Genomic DNA, 27,315 nt, shown 5'->3' on the forward strand with positions numbered 1-27,315 from the left:
TGAACAGTGCATAATAGTCTTATGTTTCATAACATTCTGCGTAAAGTTTTATAGATTGTATGTTTAGCGCCTTCAAATTTCAGCCATCCATTTAGTTAAAACAGATTTTTTTTAGGAGGAAATTACACTGTCATTCCAAGATGCTCTTTTCACAGTACGTCATCGTGCTGGTGAACCTCACACATATAAGGCTGGCCCATTAAACCAGTCGCCATCTGCTGTAATTTAGCAGACAGCATCTGCAAAAGCTCTGAAGTTACAACAAGTCACATGACCAAAAATTAGTGTGCAGACAGATGTTCCAACACAATGAAGGAAATGTCAGTCCAGATGTGTTGATGCATTTCCAATTGTTTCTCTGGCTCTTTTGCAAAGTTATTGATCACTCGCTAAAGTGAGTGACTAATCAGGGACTGATGGTGATGTTTTATGTATCCTACATCCATAAAGACTTGTTCAACGGCACGCATACACATACACACACGAGCACTGTAACACCACTCAACAGAACAGGAACTTTATTGATTTACGCATAATTGGCCTCAGGCCCTTCTTCAGGGGAGAAATATGCATGGCAAGGGATTGCCATGTCAATAAGTGCTGTACTTGTGTGCGTGATGTAACTGTACGCTAAGAGCCTGTTAAGACACATCAGTCCTTGTAAAAACACAAAACACACATAGACGATTGCTCCTGGGAGCTGGCCCATGATTCAGCGGCTTCATTACCATGTCGGAAGCTAAAATTAACCTTTCCGCTCCACCGTTAACCTTGTGTGAGTATGTGTGTATGAGTGCACTGATTATAAAGCTAATGTTTTTTGTCAAATGTGTCACAGTCTCAATTACATTTCTGTTACAGCCAATCTGCCTTTACACTCATGTGCACATAACAGAGAGTACTGTAATACTGAACAATAGAATACAACCATCATGTTTTAGTTAATCTTACACACACATGTATTGCTTATTTTGTTAGTGTAGCAAATAATTTTTTTTTTTTTCCATTTATGAGACAATTGTTTGACGTGTGTTTGAACTACGGAGTCAATAAACTTCCCGTCAAATTACACTATTCACATAACCTACATGTGGAACATATTCAGACTCCAGACAACAAAACAAAAAGAGCTGTACCATTTTGTTATGTTGAGCTCCTCTGCTTTAGCCCAATCCCTTTAAAGTGCCTTTGTGTCGCTAAGTAGGCAGTTACCTGCATGTCTTACACGTGTTAAGTAATGTCCAGTGTCATATTATGTACCAGTAACTCTTCTTGGTTGAGTCAACTCTGTAACAATACACCAACACCTCAGCTGACACCGACTGATAAAATGAAGACAGAATAAAATCTGGTCCATTATACGGTTGTGCAATTAATCAAAATATAATCGTAGTCTCAATCTCAACTGGTCACAATCAATTACACAAACTGCACCTATTTGGTTGGTAGAGGAGTAAAACAGATTTTTTTTTTTTTATACTGTATGTTTGTTACGTGGCAGTTTAGTGGAAAGCATCCATTTCTTGTTAAAAGGTTTATAGGAAAAGGTTGTTCAGGTTCCCATTATGATATTAGTAATAGCCAAATATGTATTGAATATAAAAATAAAATCAAAACCAAAATTGAGATAAATCAATGAGGAAATATAGTTATGTGAAAATGTTATGATTACAGGGAAATTGGCTATATAGTAAGACATTCTTCTTCTTCCACACACATTTTTATATCTTATTTATTTTTTAATTTATTTTATTTTATACATTTAATTTTACCTAAAACGATTGTGTGCTCAGTTCTTTCCACATGTCGCTGTAGCTCAATTTCAATAGACTGGTAAGCTATCGATTTGCAGTAATTTATGGTTTGATGTGCCAAGATAAAGTACCCTAGTCGAGCTGTCCTTTTTTCCTCTTAAGAGGTCTATTAGAAGTCACAGTGACGATTGGCTATGCGTATGTCACTGGGAGCTAATTTACTCCCACCATAGAGCATCTAGACCATTACTGAAACACGTACTCCAAGAAACACAAGAAAGGAATGACATTTAATGCAGGCACATCTGTCCCATCTCTACACCAGTCCATCACACGCTAAGCCCCTTTCTCCATTCTTATGTATCCCATCACGCCATATCAGCCTGTCTTCCTGATTTATTTATGGCACATGCGCAAGCTTTGCTGCACGCCTGTATGTTTTCACTGGGACATTTAATATAACATCTAAAGTGAAATAGAAAATTAAATTGACCCCTTGTTAAGTGAAAATGAGAATTAAGTTAAGTCCTTCCATACCCTTTGAAGCGGGTAAAAAGCTAAAGACATCTTCTAGCTGGGAAAATATTAGAAATAAATCACAGTTAGAAGCAATGCGCTGGAAAGTAATGCTGATCTGATGTTATTCTCATTTTGCCTTTCTCCTCTCAGCTCCTGCAGGACTCTCTCCTCCTCAGCTGTATCCAGTAAATGAGTCCACCATTCAAATACAGTGGGACCCCCCGGCTCTGCTGAATGGACCTCCACCTCTTTATCAGGTTACTTCAGTGTCAAGCTACAAAAAATCCTGACGTTACTTTTGAGCAAGGAGTGATTCTTACTTGTGTGTTTACTTCATAGGTGGAGAGGATTGATGTTTCTCTTTCTGATCCACTAACTCCAGTTGTTCGAGGAACCAGGTTTCCTGGCAATAGTTTTTATGAGTTCCCTAATGACACTATTCCTGCAATGACTGACTTTACAGGTAGGTGGCCACACACAATTGATGCCAAAGTTCAGAATCCAGGAGTTCTTTTTTTTCTTTCAAACTGTGGGATGTTGCACACTGATTTACTTGATTCAATCACACAGTGTGTAATTTTTTTTAGGACATATTTGGTGGCATTTTAGAGAGATGCGTGTGTGCTGTAGTGACATTCTTTAGAATGACTTCCCCAATCATCTTAAAGGACAATTATCTTTCTGTTTACCAGCATCATTAGAGGGTTGAGCTGCACAGCCAAACATGTTCTGCTTCATCTGAGAACATCACCCAGTCTGACGCCCATAATTAATGACTGTTGATACTAATCAGTGGATTTGAGCAGCGTGGCTCTGTAATGCCACTCGAGATTATCACACTGTCCTGCACACGCTTAGATTTCACACTCTTTCTGCACTTTTAACAAAGCGGTTCAAGCTGTCTTTAACTAAAAAATAGATAAATAAAAAAATACTTGGAAAAAATAAGTTTCAACCTCATTAGTATAGGCAGTTTTGTGGAATCAAGTCAACAGTGTTCAATACACCAATATCTTTGGGGAAAAACACAAGAGACGGGTAAAACCAGGTGCAGTTTCTGATAAATATCTCTCATGGAATTAGATGAATTGTGGAAACAAAAGGTGTCTTCTGTCCAAATATCCGTAGCAGGCTATGTTACTTTACTACTTCTCTTTACTGGTACAGCACTGAAAGCAAGCTCTATCCAATGTTTTAGCTCCAACTCTGATCTTTAACTTCAAACTACTGTTTATTAAGTCAGCACTATATATCGTATTTGCTTCAAGCAAACTCCAAAAACACTGTATCAATTCTTTGCTACAACAATGATATTTAGCATAAAATGAAGGCAGCTCATCTCTGCCTATGCCCCTTAATAAAGGGTAATGGATCAGACAATCACTTTGAGACCGGATCTATTCTGGACCATCAATGTGTCGGCAGTCCTCAAACCATCGCCTTTTTACAACCATCAATACTAATAGCATCGTCTGCGGACAATTATTCCTATCGAAGTGCATGGAACAGCGAACACATCAAAGCCAAATTGGATTATGAATGTAATGCAGTGTAATGCCCCCCCGAGAGTCAATTGATCACAGAGGAGAGATTTGTCAATGGTTTGTGTCTTGTGAAAGCTTAGTAACTGTGCAATGACAAATCCATTTTTGAAAATATTCATTGACTGTACACATCGAATACTTCAGTGTGCTGTATTCTAATCCAGTCCATCAGTCTCATCACTTGAGATTTTTATATTAAACCAATGCAGAAAGTCACAGAGACAGGTCAATCCATATTTTATTGCACTCAGAGATAGTAGACTATTAGCGGTATCAACAATTTGGTGATTTCCATCCATCGATTAGTTGTTCTTGTCCTACTCCTGTGTCTTATTTTTATGGACACTCAACTAATAACATTTTTTGGCCAATTTTTATGCACATTCTTACCAGGTTATAAATGAGGCACCTTAATGTTGAATGGAATTAGCGTCCAACTGGTCAATACTTACCAATCTGAATGTTACTTACTATTATTCCCAGAAGCAATCAGTGCGCTGATATGAATACCTTTTAAGTCCTGGTTTCCATAAATAGATGCTAGTTCATTTATCTTGCAGCTCAAATGCTTCCGTATCTAACAGCAAATTATCTGCCTTGCCATTCTCTATCACATTCTCTTATTCTTTACATCAGTCACTCTGCATTTAAAATTAGACAGCGGTATACTTTTCCATGTAAACCATGATTTTTAAAAGCCTTCTCTTTTAAAATAAATGATGCACTTCTATAGAGCAGATTTGACCTTGGCTAATTGGGACACGGAAGGTCTGAATCTATTTTCACTAATCCAGATATATGACTTCAAATATGAGTAAATGAAGAGAGATGAAATGTTATATTCTGAGGAAAACAGAAAAAATCATACTACAGAGGAACAAATAGTCTTGGATAATTTCCAGACTTGTCTAATATACTTTATAGCAACAGCACCATTGCAGCAAATCAGGGGGAAAGAAGGAAATGTTAAATGATACAAATAATTTTTCCTTAATTAATATGATTGATTGCCAGGCATCGCTGTTGAGAGGAGAGGGGGTGAAGTGTGCGCAGGGAAAGTTTGCTCAGACATCATTAGTTTTTCTCCATTTAAAGATTAACCAGAAGAGGCTGGGCTCTTTAATTCTGTCATTTGTATATTTAATGGGCTGCTGCAGAATCTATGAGTGTAATTAGCTGCTGCCGCGCTCTCATTAATACGCCCGGCTCTGATTAATGCCAGCGCAGAGCTAACATGACTGGAGTTATTCAGGTTATGTTGTGTAGATGATCGCACACAACCTCCACTGTTTACAGAGACAAAGAGCCTAAAAACAATACGTTTACAGAGGAGGCACTGCAATCTCATTCTTTATTATATTAGGGAGTTAGCCACATATCAGGTATACCATGTTGGCATTTTCAGACCGGTGTACTGCTGAAGAACAGGGCTCTCCTACAGCCAGAGCCCAATTCGTCACCCTCTGTGCACCACGTGGAGGTGTGGTTGGTTTTCTGCATTACTACTAAACAATAATGATAATACTTGCACGACTATTACAGCAACTCAATACTTAGAGATACCTGAATAATATTTAAATCCGTCACTATACAAAAGTCGAAGAGTGAGTGCTGGCATGTTCTCAGTGTATGAGACAGGGGCACCTGTCAGGGTGTGTGTTTAGGTTTGTCTGCTGATGGCTCTAAAGTGGTTGTCAATGTGAAGTAGCACAAGTCCAGAGGGGGAATATGAAGGAAGTACTGCTGAGCGTCAGCACTGTCACTGCTACATAGAAAAGCCTGGACAAGCATGTGTTTACCATCTCCTATTACACCCATCCTGTGTAGACAACATGTTTATCTCACCTATTCTCAATTGATGCTACATTTCAGTTTATTGACGAATTTGAAATATAGATGTTAATAAAACTCCTTGAGGTAATTGAAATGTTTCTTTAAATTTCAAAAGTGCAAGATGTTGTATACTGTATAAGTGTTGGGAGTAAAAATTCTAGCTTGGCTGCAGTTATGAAAAGGTGAATGAAAAGGTCAGATAAAAGCAGAGAGGTTAAAAGCTAAGGGAACAGGAAGAATGAGAGATCAGGGGTGATGGTGACAGAGGGACAAGGTTAAAGGTGGATAATGTATGTTAGAGGATCTGTCATGACTTCACTCATCTCTGTGTGGTGACAAGGTCATGAATGTAAATGGCATGTGACTGGTTGATGCATAGGATGCAAGCACAATGTAAAAGGAGTCTATTTTCCCATTCATGGCATCATTTATTTACGTAGGAGACAACATTCTCCATCACATTTCAAGATAGAATTTATTAAATGCACTCCAGCTGCAAAGCCACATACAATGTCATTGGTTTATGTTATTTTAATGTAATATTGTACTTTATTCAACTAATTTATCAAAACCTGGATGATACATTTTGTTTTAAGATGCAACAGTTTGACGAATGAGTCTTAGCTTAAGCCAGGATCTTTTGAACGTCTAGCAGCCTCCACTGGACTCCTCTGATCTTCCCACACTTCTTTTCCCTGCAGAGGCCGCAGGCTGAGCAAACACATAGACACACACACAAAACCACTTCCACTGGGTCTAGTAGTGGATTAAGATCCAATCTCAACATGACAGTAAGGCAATACAGATGAATCGACAGCTCTGGAAAACAAAAGCTATAGTTAAAACTATTACTGTTTACTACTACTGTTTCTCCTAACCTTATTCTCGTAATCTGTGTAATTTATTCAATATAGTAGTTAAGTTAGTCAAACATAGTTGGTCCCCAAAACAAGTGATGGTGTCAGTGTTTTGTAAGTAAGCTCTGTTCACATTTCCCTTTATTGTAGTTTTGATTGACGTCAAATGCATCGGTGTACTGGTGAACAAAGTGGAGTTGCAAGAAGAAATGCATTCACTCTCTTTCATAGCATTTCTAACTAACATCAAGCAGTAAATTAAAACTGAAATAAAATAGCCTGAAGAAAAAAAACACACGAAAGAAACATGCACTGTACTTTTGTCTGAAGCTGTGATTACATTTTTTTATTGCTATTTTACCCCAAATGTTTTTGTGTAGATTTTTTTTACTAATTCCCTTTGGCGATGCTCTTCAGGTATCCGGCTGAGTTTCAAGACCCATTCTCCAAACGGTCTGCTGATTGCTGCTTTCTCACCAGGAGTTCAAGAAGAGTTCATCGCTATTGAGCTCAAGAATGGACAGCTGCGCTTTATTTTTGACCCACAAGTAAGAATTTTTACTATCTGGTCCACAGAAAATTCTTATATAACAGCGCTCCTTTCTTTAGAAAATAAGCTATTCGAAATTACAAAATATGCCTTCACTCTCACTTCCTTTCTAGTTTATACATAATGGTCTCCCTTTATTCCTTCTTGGTCTGTCCATTTATTACCATCTTCTCATATAATCAATGTGATCTGTAGCTCCTCATTGGTTCCTGTCACAGCGAAACAGAATGAGGGAAAAACTTTTAAAGTGTGTCAACGTTTGAATTTGACTGCAATTAACTCATTCCCTGCAGTCACAACGCGTGAATACCAATTGCAAGCTAATTAAGCTTTGCACTCTTGCACACGTACACACATGTGCATACACTGCCTGCTTCTCTTATCCAGTCTTATAGACACATGTAGAGAGGTTAAGGAGTCAACCATTTCCACGATGAAAGTGATGATGGGATGATTACGCGTAGTATTTCCATGAGGCCACACATGCATTGCAATCCACTCTCGTCAATATGACAGTGCAGTCTATTGTTTTACCTACTATATTGTATATTTTTCACATGCATCTATACGCTAGAGTTTGTCAGTGTGTGTGTATTCTTGAATTGGGTGGATTCCTTTGTTTAGGCTAGTTTGGATAATTAACAGTGGGGAGTGGTGTCACGGCTTATTAGTGTTCCCTTAGATACAGTACATATAGCCGGGCCCATTACTTCCCTCTATTAGCCTGTTGAGTTAGCCTAATGGGATTACCAGTGCAGGGGGGTAATTTAGCATGACATAAGAAAGTTATGCACATATTTATGTGCACATGTGGGCTGCCACACACATACAGCTTTCTTTATGTGCATTATTGTATCTGCTGCTGCAATTATATTCCATAGAGTTTATGCATTGATAAATTGGTTGAATTGTGATTGTCATCTCTGTTAAAGTCGCACTAGTTATTATTTTTTTTAAAGTAACATAATGAGACAGTTAGTCCTTCACCTTGTTTTAACCAATTATAGGACTAGACTACAACACTCAGTTGAGTTAGGTGTATGCCGTGCAGTATGTGTGTGTGCAAAGCCTCTTCACTTGTTGTCTTGTTAAGTGTTTGAACAGTAGTAAAGATGTCAGTGGCTGATATATTCTGGCATTCATACCTTTATTGATCTCATCATTAAATCTTCAACCATATGAATCTGAATGTGTGAAGAAACCATTTACACTGGTTTTACTGTATTACTCCTTGTCTGGCTGCTAAAAGCTGATCAAGATGATGTCATACTTAATAGATGGCAGAAAGCCTTGTTAATAACAGCATGATGAGGTGTGTGTGTGAGTGTGTGTGTGTGTGTGTGTGTGTGTGTGTGTGTGTGTGTGTGTGTGTGTGTGTGTGTGTGTGTGTGTGTGTGTGTGTGTGTGTGTGTGTGTGTGTGTGCGTGCGTGCGTGCGTGCGTGCGTGTGTGCGTGCGTGCGTGCGTGCGTGTGTGTGTCTTGTTGTGGTTTTAGCTATTAGCTATGCCATAGATTAAAAATACAATGTTTTTAAATAACATTTGTGAAGCATAATTGATCATGTGTTTTTGCTTTTAGGGCTCTCCGGTGACTGTGTCTGTGAATAATGGAGGATTACACTTCAATGATGACCAATGGCACACCGTCATAGTGACAAGAAAAGGGTCCCTGGGAGTGATCACTATAGACAACTTATACACTGGTTATTATGTTCATTAATAGTCATGATGTTTTTTTCCTGTTGGCAAATGTACTTATGCAGCCATATTATGTAAGCGCCGGAATACATAAATACATAATTCCTTCAGTATGAGATCAGGTTAACACAATTCACTGTGAAAAGCGTTCAAACAGTCTGAATTGTTTTTTTACTGAATTTTGTAAACTGCTACTTAATACATTCCACACATTTTCTGCATTTTGTTAGCAGTCACAATTTGTGCAATTAATGCATTTATTTTGGCGGGATGGTTCCTGGATTCAGACATTCTCTGTGGAATATGTATTTTCTCCCCAAAAAGATCCTGGCTTAAGATCTGGAGATGGGCACTGTTTGGGGTTGTCCATTGCTCCTGACAGGTTTCCCTGAGGCATTGGTTGATGGACGGGTCAAATGCAGAGGATATAAAACAACAAATCACTTTTTGCTCTTTTTTAGGCACTGCATCAGCTACCAATGGCAAGAGTATTATTGGGGACAACACAGGCGTGTTCATTGGAGGCCTGCCTGATGACTTCACTTTACAGCGCAGGGATTTAGGTGAGTGAGGTCAATAATCAACATCTCACTACGTCTTAAAAGAAAAAAATAATTTAAAACATCAACACTAAAATGACTGTTATATAGAAACAATACACTGTGTTATCAACAGGGAAACAAACAAATATATGTATATGATTCCCTTTGCGAAAATAATATTCTGTACATTTTCACATTTAGATTTGACTCCAGTCAACTATATAGTTTTATTTCGTTCTATTTGCATTGCCCAAAAATGTGTTTTTCTCACATAATTGTTGACTTTTGTCTTTATTTCCATTTAGAGCTGGTTCAACAGGGCTTCATTGGTTGCCTTCGAGATGTGCAGTTTCTGATGACCGACAGTCCCTCTGAACAGTGGAAATCTCTGGACTGGGCCTCAGCCACAAGGAAGATGTCAGCGTATGAGAGCTGGGAGGGCTGCCCCGCTCAGCTTGTGGACGGAGCTCATTTTCTGGGTCATGGTTAGTCGTCATTGCATCGTTGCAGTGTTTCCCAACCTTTTTGAGCCATGGCACGTATGCTACATTTGAAAAATCACAAAGACACTCCACCATATGCCACAAAAAACACATTAAATCAGATAATGTTCCCCAGCACAACTGATGATTTCTCACAAAAGACTGGTTTTATTTCTTGCATTGTAGCTACTTTTATTTTCATTTTTTGTTTATTCTATTGTGTCACATAAAAATTAATTACTGTTGTTTTAGGTTACTTGGAGTTAAGTGGCAGTGTCTTCAGAGGAGGAGAAAACTTCAGGATTTCACTGGAATTCAGAACTGACCAGCTGAATGCACTACTGCTGTTTTCCTACAACACTCATACAGATGATTACATGTTGGTAAGACGTCAACTGTAAGTTAATAATATATTCGTGGAACTGTGTGTCTATAATGTTTGTTGTGCTTTGCTTAGGTGGAACTTGAAGGGGGTCTCCTGTCCTTCATTGTGTCTTGTGAAGGTGAAGTAACTTCTCTCAGCATGTGGGCGGGGCTTAGCTACTGTGATGGAGACTGGAAGCAGCTCTCGGTGACAAAGGAGGGCTCACTTATCTCTGCTGCCGTCGGTGACTGGGAGGAAGCGACTCGCGGAGGAGGAGGAAATGTGCGGCTACAAGTTGATTCACCGCTTTATTTAGGGGGTGTGCCTTCTGAGCTCAGCCACCCACTTTTGAGCCGTCAAAGTCACAAACATGGTACTTTCTACATAGAGAGAAAGATGTAGTTTTATTTTAGCTCAAAAAAGTGAATAATAGTCTCTTTTTCTTCTTCTACAGGTCTTGGTGGTTGCATTAGACGTGTTTACATAAGCAGTGATAGAAAGTCTGACCAGCCCAGCAGTCAATTTCTGGACCTATTCGACGTGTCTGTTGGTCTTGTACGAGTGTTTTTAGAAGGATGTCCCAACAGTGAAAGTCGCTACAACTGCAGGGGGAATGATTCAGTGCTGATTTACACCGGGAAAAAGACACAAGCTATTGATTACACTCTCCAGCCTTTCACTGGTAAAATAAATTTAAAAAGTTGTTTTATTCCAGAATTTTATGATTCACTAACGGTATTTCTGTTTTTCCTTTTGCGTCCGCACACCTTTCTGCTTTCAAGAGTACTTGTATAGGTATGTGGCATTGGGTCCAGGATTTTGGTCAGATGGCCCATGGCAGAGAGGGCGCAGTCAAGGGAAAGGTAAATTATATGTCCATAAATCACTCACAATAAATAAGTTTGGGTAAAGTAAGCAAAAGATAAAAGAAAATATCATGAGCAGGGGTCATGAATTAAAAATCAGCAGGGTCCAAATAAAAAACGAGTGAAGGTAACTCAAATCTCAACATTGACACTGCATATTAAAACATGGAATGTTCTGCATTGACACTTTTCAAATTATGTAATTTAGCACCATTTGATTAGTTGGCCCTGTGATAGTTCTGCTTAACATTGCTGCTTTTAACGAAAGTGACAATCTAGGAACAAACGAGACACTGGTTTTGCGCCCCTCAATCCATTCCTGTTTAAAAGCTGATTTCCGCGTGTATTTTTCTCTGTTTTCACTTGTCTTTGCCTGTTGCGTTTCCCTGACTTGCCGGTGTATATTGTCTAAAAATAATGTCGTAGCGCCCAGAGTAGCAGTATCAATAGCAGGAGAAGCAGCTCAAATTAAGTTATATATTTTTAAAAGTAAGGTTCAGAGCCGAACCCCCGAGCCGTCAGATCGGAGGTCGGCTGTTTGAGATCCTCGGTACTAGTGTACGCACAGCTTGCATAAAATATGCACTAAAAGTTACAATGTGATAGACAGAGCTTAATTTTGGAGATATTAGAAATTAGGAAATTTAGTTTCTACTGAAATAACAAAGCCATTTAATTCATGAACTTTGGATTGATTCAAAATAGTGAGAAATTGGCAGCTTTGTTTCGAGTGTTTCCCTTGGTGCTGAGGGGACTTAATGTATAAAAGCACAAATATGTTGGACACTATGTAAGACTTTTTCAGTGCCAGTAATATTACATGGGCCTGACAGTATGAGAGATTGATAAAGCCTCTATAAAGGGCATCCCAGTAAAAGGCTGTTAACCCAGAACGGCCTGTGTGGTCCCTGGTGTAATATAAAGCAGCTCGTTAGTAGTGAACGATACACTGGCAGGTCCCCGCATACCATCATACGCTTTGTTAAGAGCGGAAAGAGGGATGAAGAAGATGAGAGAGAATGAAAACATTGGGAAGTATGTGAAAAGATATGTTTAAATAATAGCAAATAAGTAGGGTCTATCGTAAATTTTGTAGACTTTGTTGATTGCTGTTTAATGTAATTGTTTGCATTGTACCTATAGTTACGAGGGTCCCGATGGCACGTTTTTGCAAAGACAAATTAATTTGAAAAGCAACAAAACCTCCACTAGTACCTCTACGTTGCCTTATTTTGAAAACCCTTCAAAGAATGTATGTGTCCATGTCTACGCCGAGGATGATTTGAAAAATGAAGGGATGATTAATGCTGAAAAGGAAAGTGGCTATGAGGAAGTGATATAGAACAATAAGAGTGAGGGATGGAGAAAAAAAAGGCGAGACGTCCCCGAACTACAGAGTGTGTCAGTGAAAGAAGCAGTATTGAGGAAAAAGGGAGGCTGCTTGCTGTGAAATATAGCCCAGAATGAATGGCCTGGTGTATTAAATCAGCGCTGAAAAAGTTACTGCGCTCATAAATAGTATTTATGCTAATGGTAAGGTTTGATTTACTGAGTCTATTAAAACACACGGGTGGTGAGGTTCTTCTTTTGTACATTATATGACCCCGATGTTTGGTAAATGCTGATTATATTTTTTAAATATAAACATGGCGGTACAACCATTAATGTTGCTTCAACTGAAGCGTTTTTTTTTTCTCTAAAAATTGGTTTGTCAAACTGGTGTAGCACGGCTGATGCACGACAGTTGACACCATTCTGGGGTACAGCAGATAGCTTTAGTTAGATTTCTACTCAGTGGACACTGATAAATATCCGGTCCAAAAAGTTAAAAATGACATAGTTAAACCAAACTACCTTTTGGTCAGCACCACTTCTATACTCACAGGAAGTTACTAACATTTACACACTGTCTTTCATTTGCTAGAGGACTTGTTGTCATTGTGCAGTAGTACAACAAAATTGTGTAGCTCAAATGTCAGGACTCCTCTGTGTGCCATTGTGGGCCAACCTGTGGTAGTACCTGGAGGAAACCTGGCTGCCTTCAGTTATCCTCTGAAGCGGTGCGCCGCCTCCTAGGTTTGTCCCTGTTTCAGAGCGTGGTGTTCTGCATTGGTCCGCTCCTCCACCTCTTCCTTCCTCTTCCTCCTGTGTAGCTCCTTCCATGGTCGCTGTGCCGCCTCTTCTCGCTCCTTCTTTCCTTCTCGCTTCTTGTGACGTTTCCGCTGTGCTTCATGTGTGGAGTTTATTGGTGCCTCTTCAGTGTTTCAGCAGAAAAAATCTGTGGATTTGTAGCTAGCTTGCGTTAGTTGTTTGTTGTTTCCTTCATGACCTGCAAGGACTCTCCACAGCAAAAAGTCAGCTGAACCCCACAAAAACACAGCAAAGATGCACAAAAACATCCTGCAAAACAAGTTGGACACAGAACTTGCAAAGTCAGTTCACAGCAAAAGGCAAAAACGCTGCTGCCCCAAGGGAGAGGGGAAGCCGTCGCTTGTTTTTGCGCCGCCACTAAGTGGAGCTAAGCATTGATTTGCAGTTTGTAATATAGCTAAAGGTATCTTTTATGTAAAGGGTGAGAAAGAGAGGAGAGCTGAGCAGAACTTAGTAGTCTTATAAACCGATTACTAAAATGATTTTTTTTTTTTGCAGTCCTTCAGGTTATGCCCCCTCCCAGAGCAGTACAGAATTTGAATGGCTTCAGCGCTAAAGTGTTTTGGACTCCGCCCTCAGATGAACTGATTGGGATGATTGACTATTATGAATTAAAGGCCTACAATCAAGACAATCCAGATGAAGCACCAATTGTTGCCACTTACTTTGCTAATGGAAATTTCACAGGTAAGTCACAAACACCTGTCATTGGATTTCTATTTCAGCAACAGTGGCACAAACTTGTTTTGTAACGGGTTAGTCAAGGATAGTGAGGTCAAATATATATGGGTGTAAATTAGTTTTGGTGGTTTGATAGCACACAGTATTAATATAGTGAATAAATTAATAAATAATCCAGTGTAAAAATATTAAATACATCAACATTATTATTTTGAGAGTTTTTTGAGAGAGATGTTTTACCAATCGTTTGAATTCTATTGTGTACCAGTTAAAACCTGATTGTTTTGCACAGTAACAAGCTTGTGTTTTATGCTCCTCCACATAAAAGAGATTGTGTGAAAACACATTGGTAAACACTTGAGTTGATTTTATTTATGCCGCTCTAAACTCACGCTTACACACATCACTGTTAATGTTCGCTTGGCAAGTCCCCAGCTCCAGAAGACAGTCTCCATTTGGAACAAGACACTCAGGAGTACCCCAGTGATGTCATACTCTGGCGATGGTCCTTCTCGCTCCCTTGTTGTTGCTCACTTTTCGATCTTTCCTCACTTCGTCTTTTATGATGATGATGATGTCTGCGTCCGCCACTGCTATTCGTCCCTCCTCTGATGTCTCCAGGCAAATATGAAGATGAGCTCTCTGTTCCACTGTGTCTCTCTCCCTCCTCTGCCCATTCCCATCCTCTCTCTTTGGCAGACATTAAGTCCACCACGATAAGGCTTCTTCTTAATTTATGATGGCCTCGACACCTGACTGCAGAATTACACCAACGGCTAAAAAACACTGAAAGCAAATGAGGGTGTAATGGCAGTGGAGTGGGGCCCTGGCCCCTAATTGAATTAAAAGACACGGGTAACAGAGGAAGAGAGGAACAGAGAGAAGGAGGGGACGGAAAAAGACAGACATGAAAAGGGTGACGGGACACACAGGGTTAGGAGAACTGGAGGGGGCGGAAACGACAGGACGTAAAAGCATGACTGAGGAAATATGGGAGAAATAGAAAGCCTATGACAGTGAGGACAAAAAAGCAGCAGTGGGACGAGATGGGCTTTACAATTAGAGGAGACTGTCTTCTCCTGCCAAACTGAGAAAGTTTGCTTAGCAACTGTGGGACGACAAACTATGCTATTTACAGAGCATCTATAATAAATAAAAATAGCAGGGTATGTTTTTGAATTGGCTAGTTAAACAAATAACTATTATTATTATTGTTGCTGCATAATGTTGTTTTTTATTTATTTTTGTTTTTTTGTACTTTTTGTGTGTGTCTTCTTTTATAGGAGTTTTGTCTGGTCTGACTCCAGCCACTCGGTACAGTGTCACTGTCAGTGCATGTACCCACTTTCACTGCACAGAGAGTCTTCAGAAAGACAGCGATGGTGGATTGACATCATTCCTCACCACTCCAGAGGAAGGTACATTATCACTGTGCACTTATCAGGAAAGACTAACTTGCACAAACACTAAAGATAAAGCTTAAGAAGTAATATAAATTGATTTGTGTGATATGTTCCATTTGGTGCTACGCTACTAATGCTATTTTTTATTGTGCCATTTAAGCTCCAGGTGCAGTTTTTCCTCCTGTTACCGTCACATCCCCAACATCTGTACATGTCACCTGGAAACCTCCTGCTCAGTATGTAATAATCAATACTTTGTTTATTAAGTGTGCACAGGGACACAGGGTTTCTGAATACTTTTTAACACGGCCCTGCTGGATTTTTTTGTTGTACTAAACGTCTACTTGTAAATTAAGTAATAAATTGTATTACCTGCTAGTTTCAAAATTGGTGTTTATTAACTGGTAAAAAAACAAATCAGCTGCTCAGAAATCATCAATATATTAACCTCTTTTGTCTCCCTCCTGTAGGCCCAATGGAGTTATTACAGAGTACCACCTCTATCACAATGGCCAAATGGTCTACAAGGGTACAGGCAGTCAGTACAACATCACTGGTAAGCAGTGCTGTGCCCCATGAAGCGGTGCCAGGGCCCGTGTGCAGAGAGAGGGGGAAGAGTGAAGACAGGGAAAAATGAAGTGGAGGATTAGCATTTGAAAGAGGAACGAGCATCGCAGCGCTCACCGAGGGAATAGCACTTTGAAAAAGAGCCCTAAACACACATGAAAATACAGCGCCGGAGAAACAAAGAACCGGCAGCATTAGCACACATGCATACACACATCCTACTTTGAGACTTAAAGAAGGTATGAAACACATGTCATACCGCTGAGACCAGAGTGTGGCTTGAGGATACAAAGCAGATAGATACAGACTAAGGCATACAACTACACAAAAGTACACTGAATACACACACACACTCATGCAGGCTCCCGGGACCTTTTTCACAGTAACACAGCCACGGGATGCCATAGAGCGGGAAGCGATTTTTACTGTTCTGGACTTGTCATACACGCGCAAAGGCAAAACATCTAAGTGGTCATCAGTGTTCGTATGTGTCTGCGTGAGCTAATGAAGGCACCAGTGCACATATCATCCATGCTGAGTTAATAATGCAGAGTGTCTGATGTTCGCAGTGATTGGGAGGATTATGGACACACTAATTATACAGTATGTGCTTGAATAGACTGTGTTATAGAGGGTCAGATTCCAAAAGTGAGACAGATGAGAAATAGCTTTGAGATTACAAGGAAATTAGTAGTTTAAAAAAAGCAGTGGCAGGGGTTATATCAGTTGTCTGCGTTATGTAACTGGATTTGGGATTTTAAACATCTAATGCTAGTTCTCTGATTTGTTTATGTCTGAATTAAGGGCTTGCTGTGTATTCCACTCATGTCCTGGTTGTGAGTGCCTGTACATCAGTTGGCTGCACCAACAGTTCACAGATGACAGTGGTGACCTCTCAGCTCCCTCCCGGGCCTCTGCAAACCCCAACCCTCACCCCGCTGGATTCCCGGACCATTCTGGTGGAGTATGTGCATACATTAAACACAATTCTATGTATATATTCTTTATTTAAATGCACATTTATTTCAATTTAGAAACATCGGAAACACCACCCTTGATACATTGTACCTGCCAATTTAGTACAATGAAATGTGAAGTGTTATAACTTGTACCTATGTGTTACATACACAATAGAAAAATTTGTATTAGTACTTTGATGATACATAATGTAATAAGACATTAGACCCTAACTCTAACTCTAACTTTAAGCCCTAACACTAAGGGTCTTATTGCCTTATTTCATCATGTACCTCCAAAGTACTAATACACATTATTCCATTGTGTATTTACTACATAGGCACAAGTTATTACAGATTAAGCAGACTAAGCAGATTACAATGTATTAAATTTAGTTTGGTACAATGTATCAAGGTAGTGAAAAATAAAGTGACCGAAACATCTGATCATCATGAATGGATATGTTGGCTTTTTCGAGAAAATGATGGAGAAGTGACAGAAATGAGTCAGAGAGAGAGCAGAGATGTTCACAGATTCATCCGATGGCAAACCTTCAAAGGGTGAAGCTGGCTCTGTTTACGTACAGTATGTTAAACATGCTTTAACACATTAGTGATACAGTATTCATAAAGATTGGCTATACACAGTATTAACCCAGAAAATCAGATGTAAAACATACATCCCAATCAATATGCAAATCGTAATCAATATGTAAAACTCTGCATGCTTGGGGACAGATGATTTGCATTAATGACCTTCATCGGAACAGTAGCATTAAAACTGTATTATTTTTATACTACGGGATTTAGTATTTATTGTGGATTATATATTTTGTTTGGGCTTCCACTCTGTGTATGCTTTCAGAGATTGTAGATAAGAGAGAGCAGTGACCTTCTGCAGTTATGTTTACTATGCAGAATATTCTTCTGCACTTGACCTTTCACCTTTAAAGAGAGTGGACACAGGAAGACAGATCTCTGCACCTTTTCCATTATGTTCTTGTGCAAATGCTGCTGACCACGGTCAGGTGTGTATGTGTGTGTTTGTGGAGTCAATCTGCGTGAAAGCCATTACTGTCTTGACTGTCACGTACTGTGAGCCTCACCGTACGAGGGCACCGTGCCACTCATACACACACATACATGCTCAAACAATGGACAGAGGGTAAGTCACACAATAAAGAGAGACTGAAGGTTCCTCGGGGCACAAGGGAAAACAGGATCTGTGAATTTGTGTGGTTAATGAGTCAATTTACATAACATTTACCAAGGCAATCTAGCATTTTGTAACAGGGCAAATATTGCAAAATTATACTTATACCATGAATTAATGAGGTCATGAATATTAGTTTTTATGTGGGAAGATTGTATATTGACATATTAGCACAGTGGTTAAAGGCAGAGGTTGGAAGATCATAAGTGGTCAATACCACATGATTTTGTCTGTGAGAAAAGCTGATGTAGAAAGAAATATTAGTAGAGTAAAGATGCTTAGAAAAAGAAAAGCTAAAAGACTGTGAGAAAGGTTAATAGAAGCAGCGCCAACAAAATCAGACAATTTGCTGATTTTTTTGTTTTATAAACATCTTCTGTACCAAGAAAGCCCTGTCATGCTCACTATTTCACACAAATGTGTGCATGTAATGTGTGCATGTAACAATCATGGCACGCTTTTAAAAGTTAAACAGGAGATTTCCAAAAAGAAGTACATTGCTAAAGTACCCCAGTTAAGTTTTTTTAAAAGAGGCCAATCAGCAGCATATAAATCTTATTCTAAATATAATAGATTAGCCACAATAGCTAATTGTGGCTAAAACACACTCATCAGTCATTCAAATAAGGGCTCTTTAATGAGAGAAACCAAGAATGAAATCAATCATTGTTTAAAACTGCACTCACAATCGGAGGGGCTGCCTCTGTGTGTGGGGAAGGGGGAACATTTTCTTTGAGGTGTTTTGTCTAACCCAAATTGAAGCTTATCTATTCAGGTCTGTGAAATATTGACTATTCAAATTGAGGAGAACTGGCTTGTCACATTTGACCTTATCATTGATTGCTTTTTTATTTTATTTAATGTTGGCCATTGATTAACATAACTGCACTGTTTACAGAACCGTATATTTGTTGTTGGAAACTAGCCCCTTAGTTAATACTGGCAAATTATACAATGTTGATTAATATGCATTGTTCCTGTTCAAACAAACAAAAAATAAGGTAGTCTTTCACCATGTGAGGAAGCAATAATCTTAAATGGTGATATTTTTGAGACTGCCTATCAAGTACTCTTCCTCTCTCATGCCACTGGGGACTTTCATTCTGAATATAGAAAAAGAACAGCGTCTGACAGAGGAAACTATTTGCAGTAATAGCTTGTGTTTTCCGCTGGAAGAAATTCTAGCTTGTCTGTGTGTCTGTGTTTGTTTGTCTGTCCGTTTGTCTGTCTGTCTGTGTTTGTCTGTCTGTCTGTCTTTAAAGCAATGAGTAAGTAAGACATACTAGTGCATGCATATCTAAATCCACCCAAAAATCCCACCTACCCTCTCATTTTTTCTTCATACAATTTCTCATTTGCTTGTGTAAAACTGAGCACTTGTCATGTGCGTTATTGTAGCAAGCTAAATAATAATTAGAACAGGAACAAAAGACATTTTGAGAAAGTCTTGTCGTTTTGTGATATTTACTTTAGTTGGTCTTATCCTTGGTCCACACTTCTCCAGGTGGTCCCGCCCGTCTCAAATAAATGGGGTTCTGGAGTCCTATTCCATCTTTTTGTCACACGACGATGGACCTGCTGTAGTTTACAACAGCACAGACCTTATTGAAGACTACACTCTACGAAATCTTACCCCTGGAACAGCGTACACTGTTACAGTAGCAGTGAGTGTCTTATCTCTTTTTATTTATCGTCCCAATCATCTTTGTAGTGTATTACTGTAATTCTCTCTGTCCTTTCAGGCCTGTACAGGTGGTGGATGCACATTGAGCCCTCTCAGCCATGCTAAGACAGAGGAGAGCACTCCAGAGAACATCCCAGCACCTGTGGTCACTCCTATATCTCCTCATGCATTCAACGTGAGCTGGACATCTCCCTCTACTCCAAATGGTAAGAAGGCATATGCCATGTAAAATGTAAACAAACATTAGAGAGTGGAATATGTTCTGCAGTATAATCCTATGTTTAAGCCCAGCTGACTTTGAAAAACATGAATTGCACACCACAGATGGAAAAGGTGCAATTGTAATACAGGATTCATCATTTAAGTTATCTGAATTGGGGGTTGTTTTACAGTCATACCAAAACACTGTGGTGGAATGCAGTAGTGGGATGTTCCATAGCAGCCAGTGCGCGCAAGGCACAGGAGCTTTAAGTGGATGAAAAGTGCTCCCTTTTGACTGAACTGAGAACTGCAGCTTACAGTCTGGAGGCCCATAACATACCCCACTCTCCGATGTCACAGTCAGAACCCGTAAGAGATGGGTTTTTATGCATGTGTTTCATGTTCATTCAAATATATATTTTTGGATCTTTTGTAAATAGATGTTTAGACTTTAGACTGTATGGAAATCAGGAAAAGAAGGGAAATGATGTCAGGAGTTAAATCCAGGTTACTTAGTAAAACCATGGTCTGTGCTTTTTTTTTCTTATGCTGAATTTGAAGAGCCATATTAAATATTTTAGTTGTTGTATTGTTATATTTATACTGTATTAAGACCCTTTAATAATAAGCGCCGGTCTTTTTGATCTGTGGTATTAAACATTGGGTGTCACGAACCCAAGGGGAGGCATGTCCTGGGAGTCACAAAACCATTCCCCAAAAACCTACTAAAGGATCACAAACTGTATTTTAATAAAACGCTCAAATACAATATCCTGTAGATGAAGAAAACAATTAGATGAAAGTTGTTGGTCGCCAGTCGTGTCAGTTTGGAAGCATTTCCCTGAAGAACCAAGATCCCTGTTTTAGACATTATTTTGTACATTTCTTACATATAAGTCTATACAGACAGTCGTTCAGTCTCCTGACCCGAAATGAATAAAGTCATAAAACCATTCTCCGTCGTTTCCCAATCTTAAACATATGCACGGCTCCATGTTATCAACGTTACTGCCACACTCGTTAAAGTATGTGTAATTCCATAATGTGTCTGTGCCTAATGTGAATTGTGTGTGTTTTACGCTTAATGCCACACAAGTGCATTTTGCGCCATAAACCCTGCGATGTGTGCGCATATTAGCCTGGATAAATTACTTAAAGCCCTTTCTCGTATGATGACAGAAATTCATAACAAGGGATACACTTAATCACAATTACTCAATTATCTCATGCTTAAAACGCTGTAATTTGTTCCTCAGAAAGAAAATGCTCAATGCCTTTTTTTTTTTTCTCCATCTGTTAGTTTTCCTAAATGGACAGGCACAATGACGATGATGCTGATGGGATGGTGAAGAGTTAGATTCGTCTCTCTCTCTCTCTTGCTCTCTCTCTCCCCGTTCTCCCCAATTCCGCAAGGATTTGTGCGGGATAATCCTCTCGGGGATTAGGTCGGGGCAACACGCAGACAAAGAGGGGAAATAAGCCTGTTATGCATTCGCTGCTTCATTTCCCAACCTGTCTTTATTACAACCTATACTGATACGGGCTTATTCACGCACACAGGGCTGAAGATACACACATGCTCGCACACACATGTGATTGGCTACATTAAGAGCTTCCCAGATGTAGTTGCTGTCCAAGGGGGCTTTTGTGTCTTCATTTCCCTGATAGGTGTGTGTATCTGTATCGGGCAATAATAAAACCCACACATGATTAAAGCAGAATAGACCCTCAGTTCTTAGGACTGATCTTTTGAGCCCCTTGTATGCATTTTTATTAAGGAAAAGTACATTTGCCACTGCACTGTTTCATTCTTTTATTAGATGGATGTAATGTAATGTCATTATTGAGCTAGTGTATAGAAGTGTCCATTCTATGTGTGTATGGGATCATTTAAGTTGGAATCATCTGCCATATGCTCACTGCACTGATACTGCCCATATAAGAGCATTTATCCCCACAACGCCTATGGTTATATTTGTCATTTCTTTGCCTTTTCCATGATATGGCTCAGCAGCACTTTTAATTCACTCAGTTATGAGTTGCATTGTAATCCACTGACCCTAATTTCACCTCTTCATGGCACCTCAGTTCTTAGCGCAGCAGCGTAAGTGAAAAAGTCATGTAGATGTAGACATAAAAATCCTTTTTTTTTCTCACTTAACAGGGAAATAAGTTTTGTTTTAAAAGTTTTGTGAAGCTTATTTTCGGAAATCCAAGCAAATTTTTACTAGTATATTCTAAAGAAGTAATGTGCATTATTTTACCAGGTTTGAGTTTTTATTCAGGTCTAAAGACGGATCAACACTTAAAGCCTACATATCCAAACTACTACTGAATGTGTGTGTCTAACAATACTCTTTAGTTTGTAGAACAAATTTTGTGTACCTAAAATCTGGTTTTGGGAGGCTATAGTCTTTGCTGATAGCTTTTATAAAGTCTGAAAAACTCTTCATATTTGTTTGTCAAAGTGAGTGTATGAGTTTATATTATTGCCCACTTGTATCCAGGCCATTGTTGTTCATGCCTTGTTTTGTTTGTTCTCGATATTGCTGTAACATGATACTGTTTTGTCTTGACAGGTATCATTACTAGTTATGGTCTTTGGCTGGATGGTGCCCTTATCCTGAACTCCAGTTCATCTGAAAGGTTCTTTGTGGTGGATGGACTTTCTCCATGGAGCCAACATGTCCTCCGCTTACAAGCCTGTACGGCACGTGGTTGTGGAAAAGGACCAATGGTCAGTGAGTTACATGTGTACATGCTTCTGAATCAAGAAATGAACCAAGCTTATTATCCAAGCTTAAACTGCTGCTTCATTGCAATAATTGCAAATGTATGTGTGTGGCACGCGTGTGTCATTGGGTGTCATAAAGGTGATCGATTTGCACAGCTCAATAATGAGGCCTGGCGTGGCCACAGTGACATTTGGAAGGAAATGCCACTCTGCACTCAATGATGTCTCTGACGAGGCCATATTTTGGGGCATTTTTCCAATACAGATGCCATATTTAGTCAAACAGTCAGAGCAGCTGACACAGCAGAACAAGAGTAGAGCAAGATGGGAAGGGGAGGGGTGAACAGGATGAAGGGGTGAAAAGAGGAGAGGACATGGATGGGAAATGGAAAAAGAATCAGAAATAGAACTAGTTGGTGTTTGGGGATTACAGATATTTGTGGAGATAGAACAAATGCTTAGAGCAAAGTAGGTCTTGAAATAGGAAGCTGTGACGTCAAACTCAGGGAAGAGTCAATTTGTTGCATATAAGGTTAACAGACAATTGATGACAAGGATATCATGATTCTGTGTTGAACTGGTTGAACTGTTAGAACTAAATCCAGAGACAATTTTACTTTATGAGTTTTTTATCTAATATTTTACAGGTGGAAATGTTGGTGTGCATGCAATGTCCAAATAAATCTATTGCTTGCACACAAGAGCATTAATATGCATGTCTTTTCATTCTCTTTTTCCCTTTAATCAGACGGAGATGCATACATTAGAGATGGCCCCAGAAGGCCCCATACTGCTACAGCTGACCAATCACAGCTCACAATCAGTTCGTGCTCGATGGACTGCCCCGCCGAGACCAAATGGAAATCTTACCTACACTGTGTACTACAAAAACAATTATGCACAACATACTGGTAAATAATAAAAAATATTTTAATTTAAACTATTTAGTACACATACATCCAAACATACATACACACTCATGATTAGTTTTCTGTTCCCCTGTTTTGGTTTGTTTTGCTGTCTTGTCTTTGGTCCTGTGTCCTGGTTCTGTTTTTTTTGGCGTGTTTTGTCTGTGTGGTTTTGCTTTACTTCCTCTGTGTTAATTGCCTGCCCCGCCCACCTGTGCCCCGTTTCCTCATTTATTTATATTATGTGTGAAGTAATTAGAAATATATCTAATGTATAAACTCAAATATTTGGTTACCAAACTCCTCTGAAAAAACAAACATACATGTAAAGGGAAAAATATGACCTTTAAATAGGCTAAATAGCCTAATAGGCTATAAAATCAATTCCTCTAATATTCACAATATGGTCTATAAGGGAGCTCCATTTGTCCTCAATTCATGACGTTACGACTAATAATTAATCTATTGCTGATTGTTGTGAGGAAATAAAAGCATGACCAAAGTTGTTTCAACAAATCTGCTCAGAAATACCGTGAAAACCGTTTTGAGCTGGGTGACACTCTGAGGATAAAAGATTCTTAAACCGGTCACATCTCCACATTTATTTTCATGCGCACGATCAGCTGTTGATCAGCTGGACAGGAGCGCAGGTGGAGGGGCCGCCACAGGAGTAAGGTTGCGGTGATCCACGTGCTCAAAGTGAAACGCATTGTGGGAAACATAGTTAGTGGAGTCCGCACAAGTCTCCTCTGATGCATCCTCGGTAAAACGCATGGAGCAAGTTCTCATTCGGGGATTTACAGCGGACTTGCTGAGAAGCGGACTTTGAACTGGAACAGGACTTGGGCCGCGCGTGATGGCGTTTCCCAAGTCGATAAGCACACAAGTCCGCACAAGTACACAGGCCATATCCTTTGTCGGTTCATCGTCAGCGTCAGCCCCGGTTCCAACATCACCAGTTTTTGTTGCAGTGCTGCTTTTTTCCTCATTCCACCTTCAAACATGAAAACATAATGTTTTCCTTGCAGTTGTGTACATGACAGGTTTTTAATATGACTGAAATGTATAAATAAATGTTTTACTATCTGCTCTCTTAGACGATGAAGGTATTGTGGATGCGAATGCAGTGGCAGGCAGCTGGTTGACTGTGACTGACCTACAGCCCTTTACCAACTACAGCTTCTGGATCAGGGGGTGCAACAGTGAAGGCTGTGTGCAGAGCCTGCCCTTCACTATCACAACACCTCCAACAGGTAGTTTCTCAGGATGAAATGATTAGTATTAACCACAAATGTATTTAAAACTTGTCCTCAACTGACATGATAAAGCACATTAAGTCTAAATACACTTTTTTCTGATCTCTGATTGGTCTACGCATGTAAAACTATTAAATATAAATGCTACAAAATGCTTAGATCAGGACCAGACCCCTTTCTCTCTCACAGAACAACAAAAAAACACACTTCGGAAAGTTCCACTGTTCAAGTTCAAAACAAAGGCATAAGAAAGTATAAATTTTAAATACCAGACGTTTCCTCTCTTTCTATCTTTCTTTCTACCTCTGTGCCTCTGGCATCTCTTTAGACTTCTTTAAGGCAAACTGTCTTGATGTGTCCTTGTTGTATGAAAGAACAGAGAGAAGATAGCCGAGCATGAGACAGAGGAGCAGCGGAGGAGGAGAGCAGGGAGAGCGAACCGAACATAAAAGTGCATAGTTTAAAACGATTAGTGACACCTCTGATATTGTACCTGCTAACACAGCATGAGAGAGACATGGACTCTGCAACAGTGTGTGTCTCTGGAGTATATGTTTAATGTGCCCATGCATGTATGTGTGTTACTTTGCTGGGAGAAGAAACTGTGGGACATTTAGGAGACATCAGTGGAGTCACGACTTATGTTATCAAAATACAAATACTCTGAATTAACACTGAGAAAGCTGTTGCAGAATAATTTCAAAGGCATGAGTGTTTGTTACAACTATCTTGGGTTCAAGACGTCTTGTGCAATCAGAAGCTCCTTGGGTTGAACAGAAATGCATGAGTTTGATTGGAGGGGCACTTTATGCATCGAGGGGCCTGCTCTTATTGCACATAGTTACCACTTCATGGCATCTCAGTCATTTGTTGTCCCATGTCCTCATCTTTTTTTTATATCTTTGTTTTCACAACCAAGTCAGTGCTTGCTGCATCAAACTGTCTGTGTGGGTTTTCAAATACTCACATGAATTTATTGATGATAAGCCATTGTGTGTGGAAGAAATATGTTTTTGAGGAAGAAAAGAGCCATTTACCATTTGCGTCACTACTACTACTACTAATAAGAATGGCTTACACTTATATTGCACTTTTCAAGCCTGTGTTACCAAGTTTCTCAAAGTGCCTCACTAAATCATTATTCATTCACACCATACTCAGTGGTGTTTAGCTACTATTGTAGCCACAGCCACCCGATGAAAGCGAGGCTGCCAATCTCTGCCATCGGCCGCTTTGACCACCACCAACCAGCTCTGAAGCACAAGCACCAACTGCTGGACCACCATTCCCACTACTCTTGTCAAAACATGTACATACCTCTACTGCCTTTTTTTTTTGGAAACACATCATTTTAACTTCTGATTTCCATGTAACTTAAGCTCAGTATAATAGAATTAACACTAATGTGTTCTGATGTCTCCTCTACGTGCAGCACCAGCTGGATTGGCCCCTCTACAATTGTTCAGTGCAACTAGTTCAAGTCTGAACGTGTCCTGGTCTGCCCCAGTACACTCCAATGGACCAGGCCCTCTTCAGTATGGCCTGCAAATGAGGACATCCTTACAGATGTCTGTGTTAAGGTGAGGCGCGCATGTTGGAGCTTTGTTTTACATAGGACATGCAAATGGTGTCTTGCTAATACAGACTTTATAAGAATGACACACGTGCTCTCACATTTATGTGACTACAACAAAGACCTCGACATACATAGGCTCACATATAGAGGCACATTATGCAGCACTGCTAAAATTGTCACATCAATATGACAGAACATCAGAAAAACACAGCCCGAATGAGATGGAGAAGCAGGGGGTAGAGTCAAAAAGACAAAAAAAAAAATCAAAGCGGTGGCAGAAGGAGGAAGAGTGAGGCAGAGGAAACGTGAGAGAAAAGAGAGCGAGAAGGTGTGCATCTGATATGTATTCATTACATGCTCCCTGACAACAAATTGCAATTTAATCCAAGAAGAGGAGGCTCTCATTCTGTGGTAATAAATAAATGACTAGCTACATGTATTATATATCAGACAGCCATGCCCTCCTCCTCTCCGGCTTTGGAAATCTCATTGTTCTCTGATTTATTCATTCATTCATCCCTTCTATCCATCTAATGCTAAATGGTCACTGGTCCTTCATTTATGACAATGTTCCTTTACTTTGTCCTAGATTCCTTTGTATGCTAACATGACAAAAGATCATGTATGATACAAAGGCATATTCAAATTTCACAAAATAATGAATAATAGGTAAAAAATAAATAAATATACTTAAATATATAGAATTTCATTTATCATTATTTTAAAGTGTTACACTATTTATAGTAAAAGTTGGTCATTGAATTGTAAAGTTGAACTTTTGGCCGTGGAGGAAGTGTTGACTGACTGTATGATTATATTTTATCATATTTTGTCTATATTGTTGCTAACTAATATTAGACTAAAACTAAATAAAGGGTTGTAAATTATGACTAAAACTATGATAAAATGCCAAGATATGTTTACAACTAATGAAAACTAAATAAAAATGTGAAGAAGGTACTAAAACATGTAAACTT

The 27,315-nt window shown here is 39.3% G+C and overlaps 1 protein-coding gene across 1 annotated transcript in view; it reads left to right on the forward strand.

Annotated features, from left to right (window-relative positions):
- Positions 1-27,315, forward strand: part of ush2a (Usher syndrome 2A (autosomal recessive, mild)) — a gene marked incomplete at its 5' end in the record, with an annotated part of 121,725 nt that overhangs the window by 31,903 nt on the left and 62,507 nt on the right. Inside the window, 21 exons of the mRNA XM_079554493.1 lie at positions 2,424-2,530; positions 2,613-2,736; positions 6,925-7,055; positions 8,636-8,759; positions 9,216-9,317; positions 9,602-9,781; positions 10,031-10,161; positions 10,236-10,515; positions 10,597-10,824; positions 10,925-11,005; positions 13,658-13,846; positions 15,124-15,258; positions 15,404-15,479; positions 15,714-15,799; positions 16,615-16,774; positions 19,484-19,643; positions 19,722-19,869; positions 22,444-22,601; positions 23,347-23,509; positions 24,604-24,759; positions 26,195-26,342. Coding sequence (XP_079410619.1) covers positions 2,424-2,530; positions 2,613-2,736; positions 6,925-7,055; positions 8,636-8,759; positions 9,216-9,317; positions 9,602-9,781; positions 10,031-10,161; positions 10,236-10,515; positions 10,597-10,824; positions 10,925-11,005; positions 13,658-13,846; positions 15,124-15,258; positions 15,404-15,479; positions 15,714-15,799; positions 16,615-16,774; positions 19,484-19,643; positions 19,722-19,869; positions 22,444-22,601; positions 23,347-23,509; positions 24,604-24,759; positions 26,195-26,342 — 3,067 coding nt within the window. The remainder of the gene's footprint in view (positions 1-2,423; positions 2,531-2,612; positions 2,737-6,924; positions 7,056-8,635; positions 8,760-9,215; positions 9,318-9,601; positions 9,782-10,030; positions 10,162-10,235; positions 10,516-10,596; positions 10,825-10,924; positions 11,006-13,657; positions 13,847-15,123; positions 15,259-15,403; positions 15,480-15,713; positions 15,800-16,614; positions 16,775-19,483; positions 19,644-19,721; positions 19,870-22,443; positions 22,602-23,346; positions 23,510-24,603; positions 24,760-26,194; positions 26,343-27,315) is intronic.

The sequence above is a fragment of the Gobius niger genome (genome assembly GCF_951799975.1).
Source record: "Gobius niger genome assembly, chromosome: 4".
Lineage (NCBI taxonomy): Eukaryota > Metazoa > Chordata > Actinopteri > Gobiiformes > Gobiidae > Gobius > Gobius niger.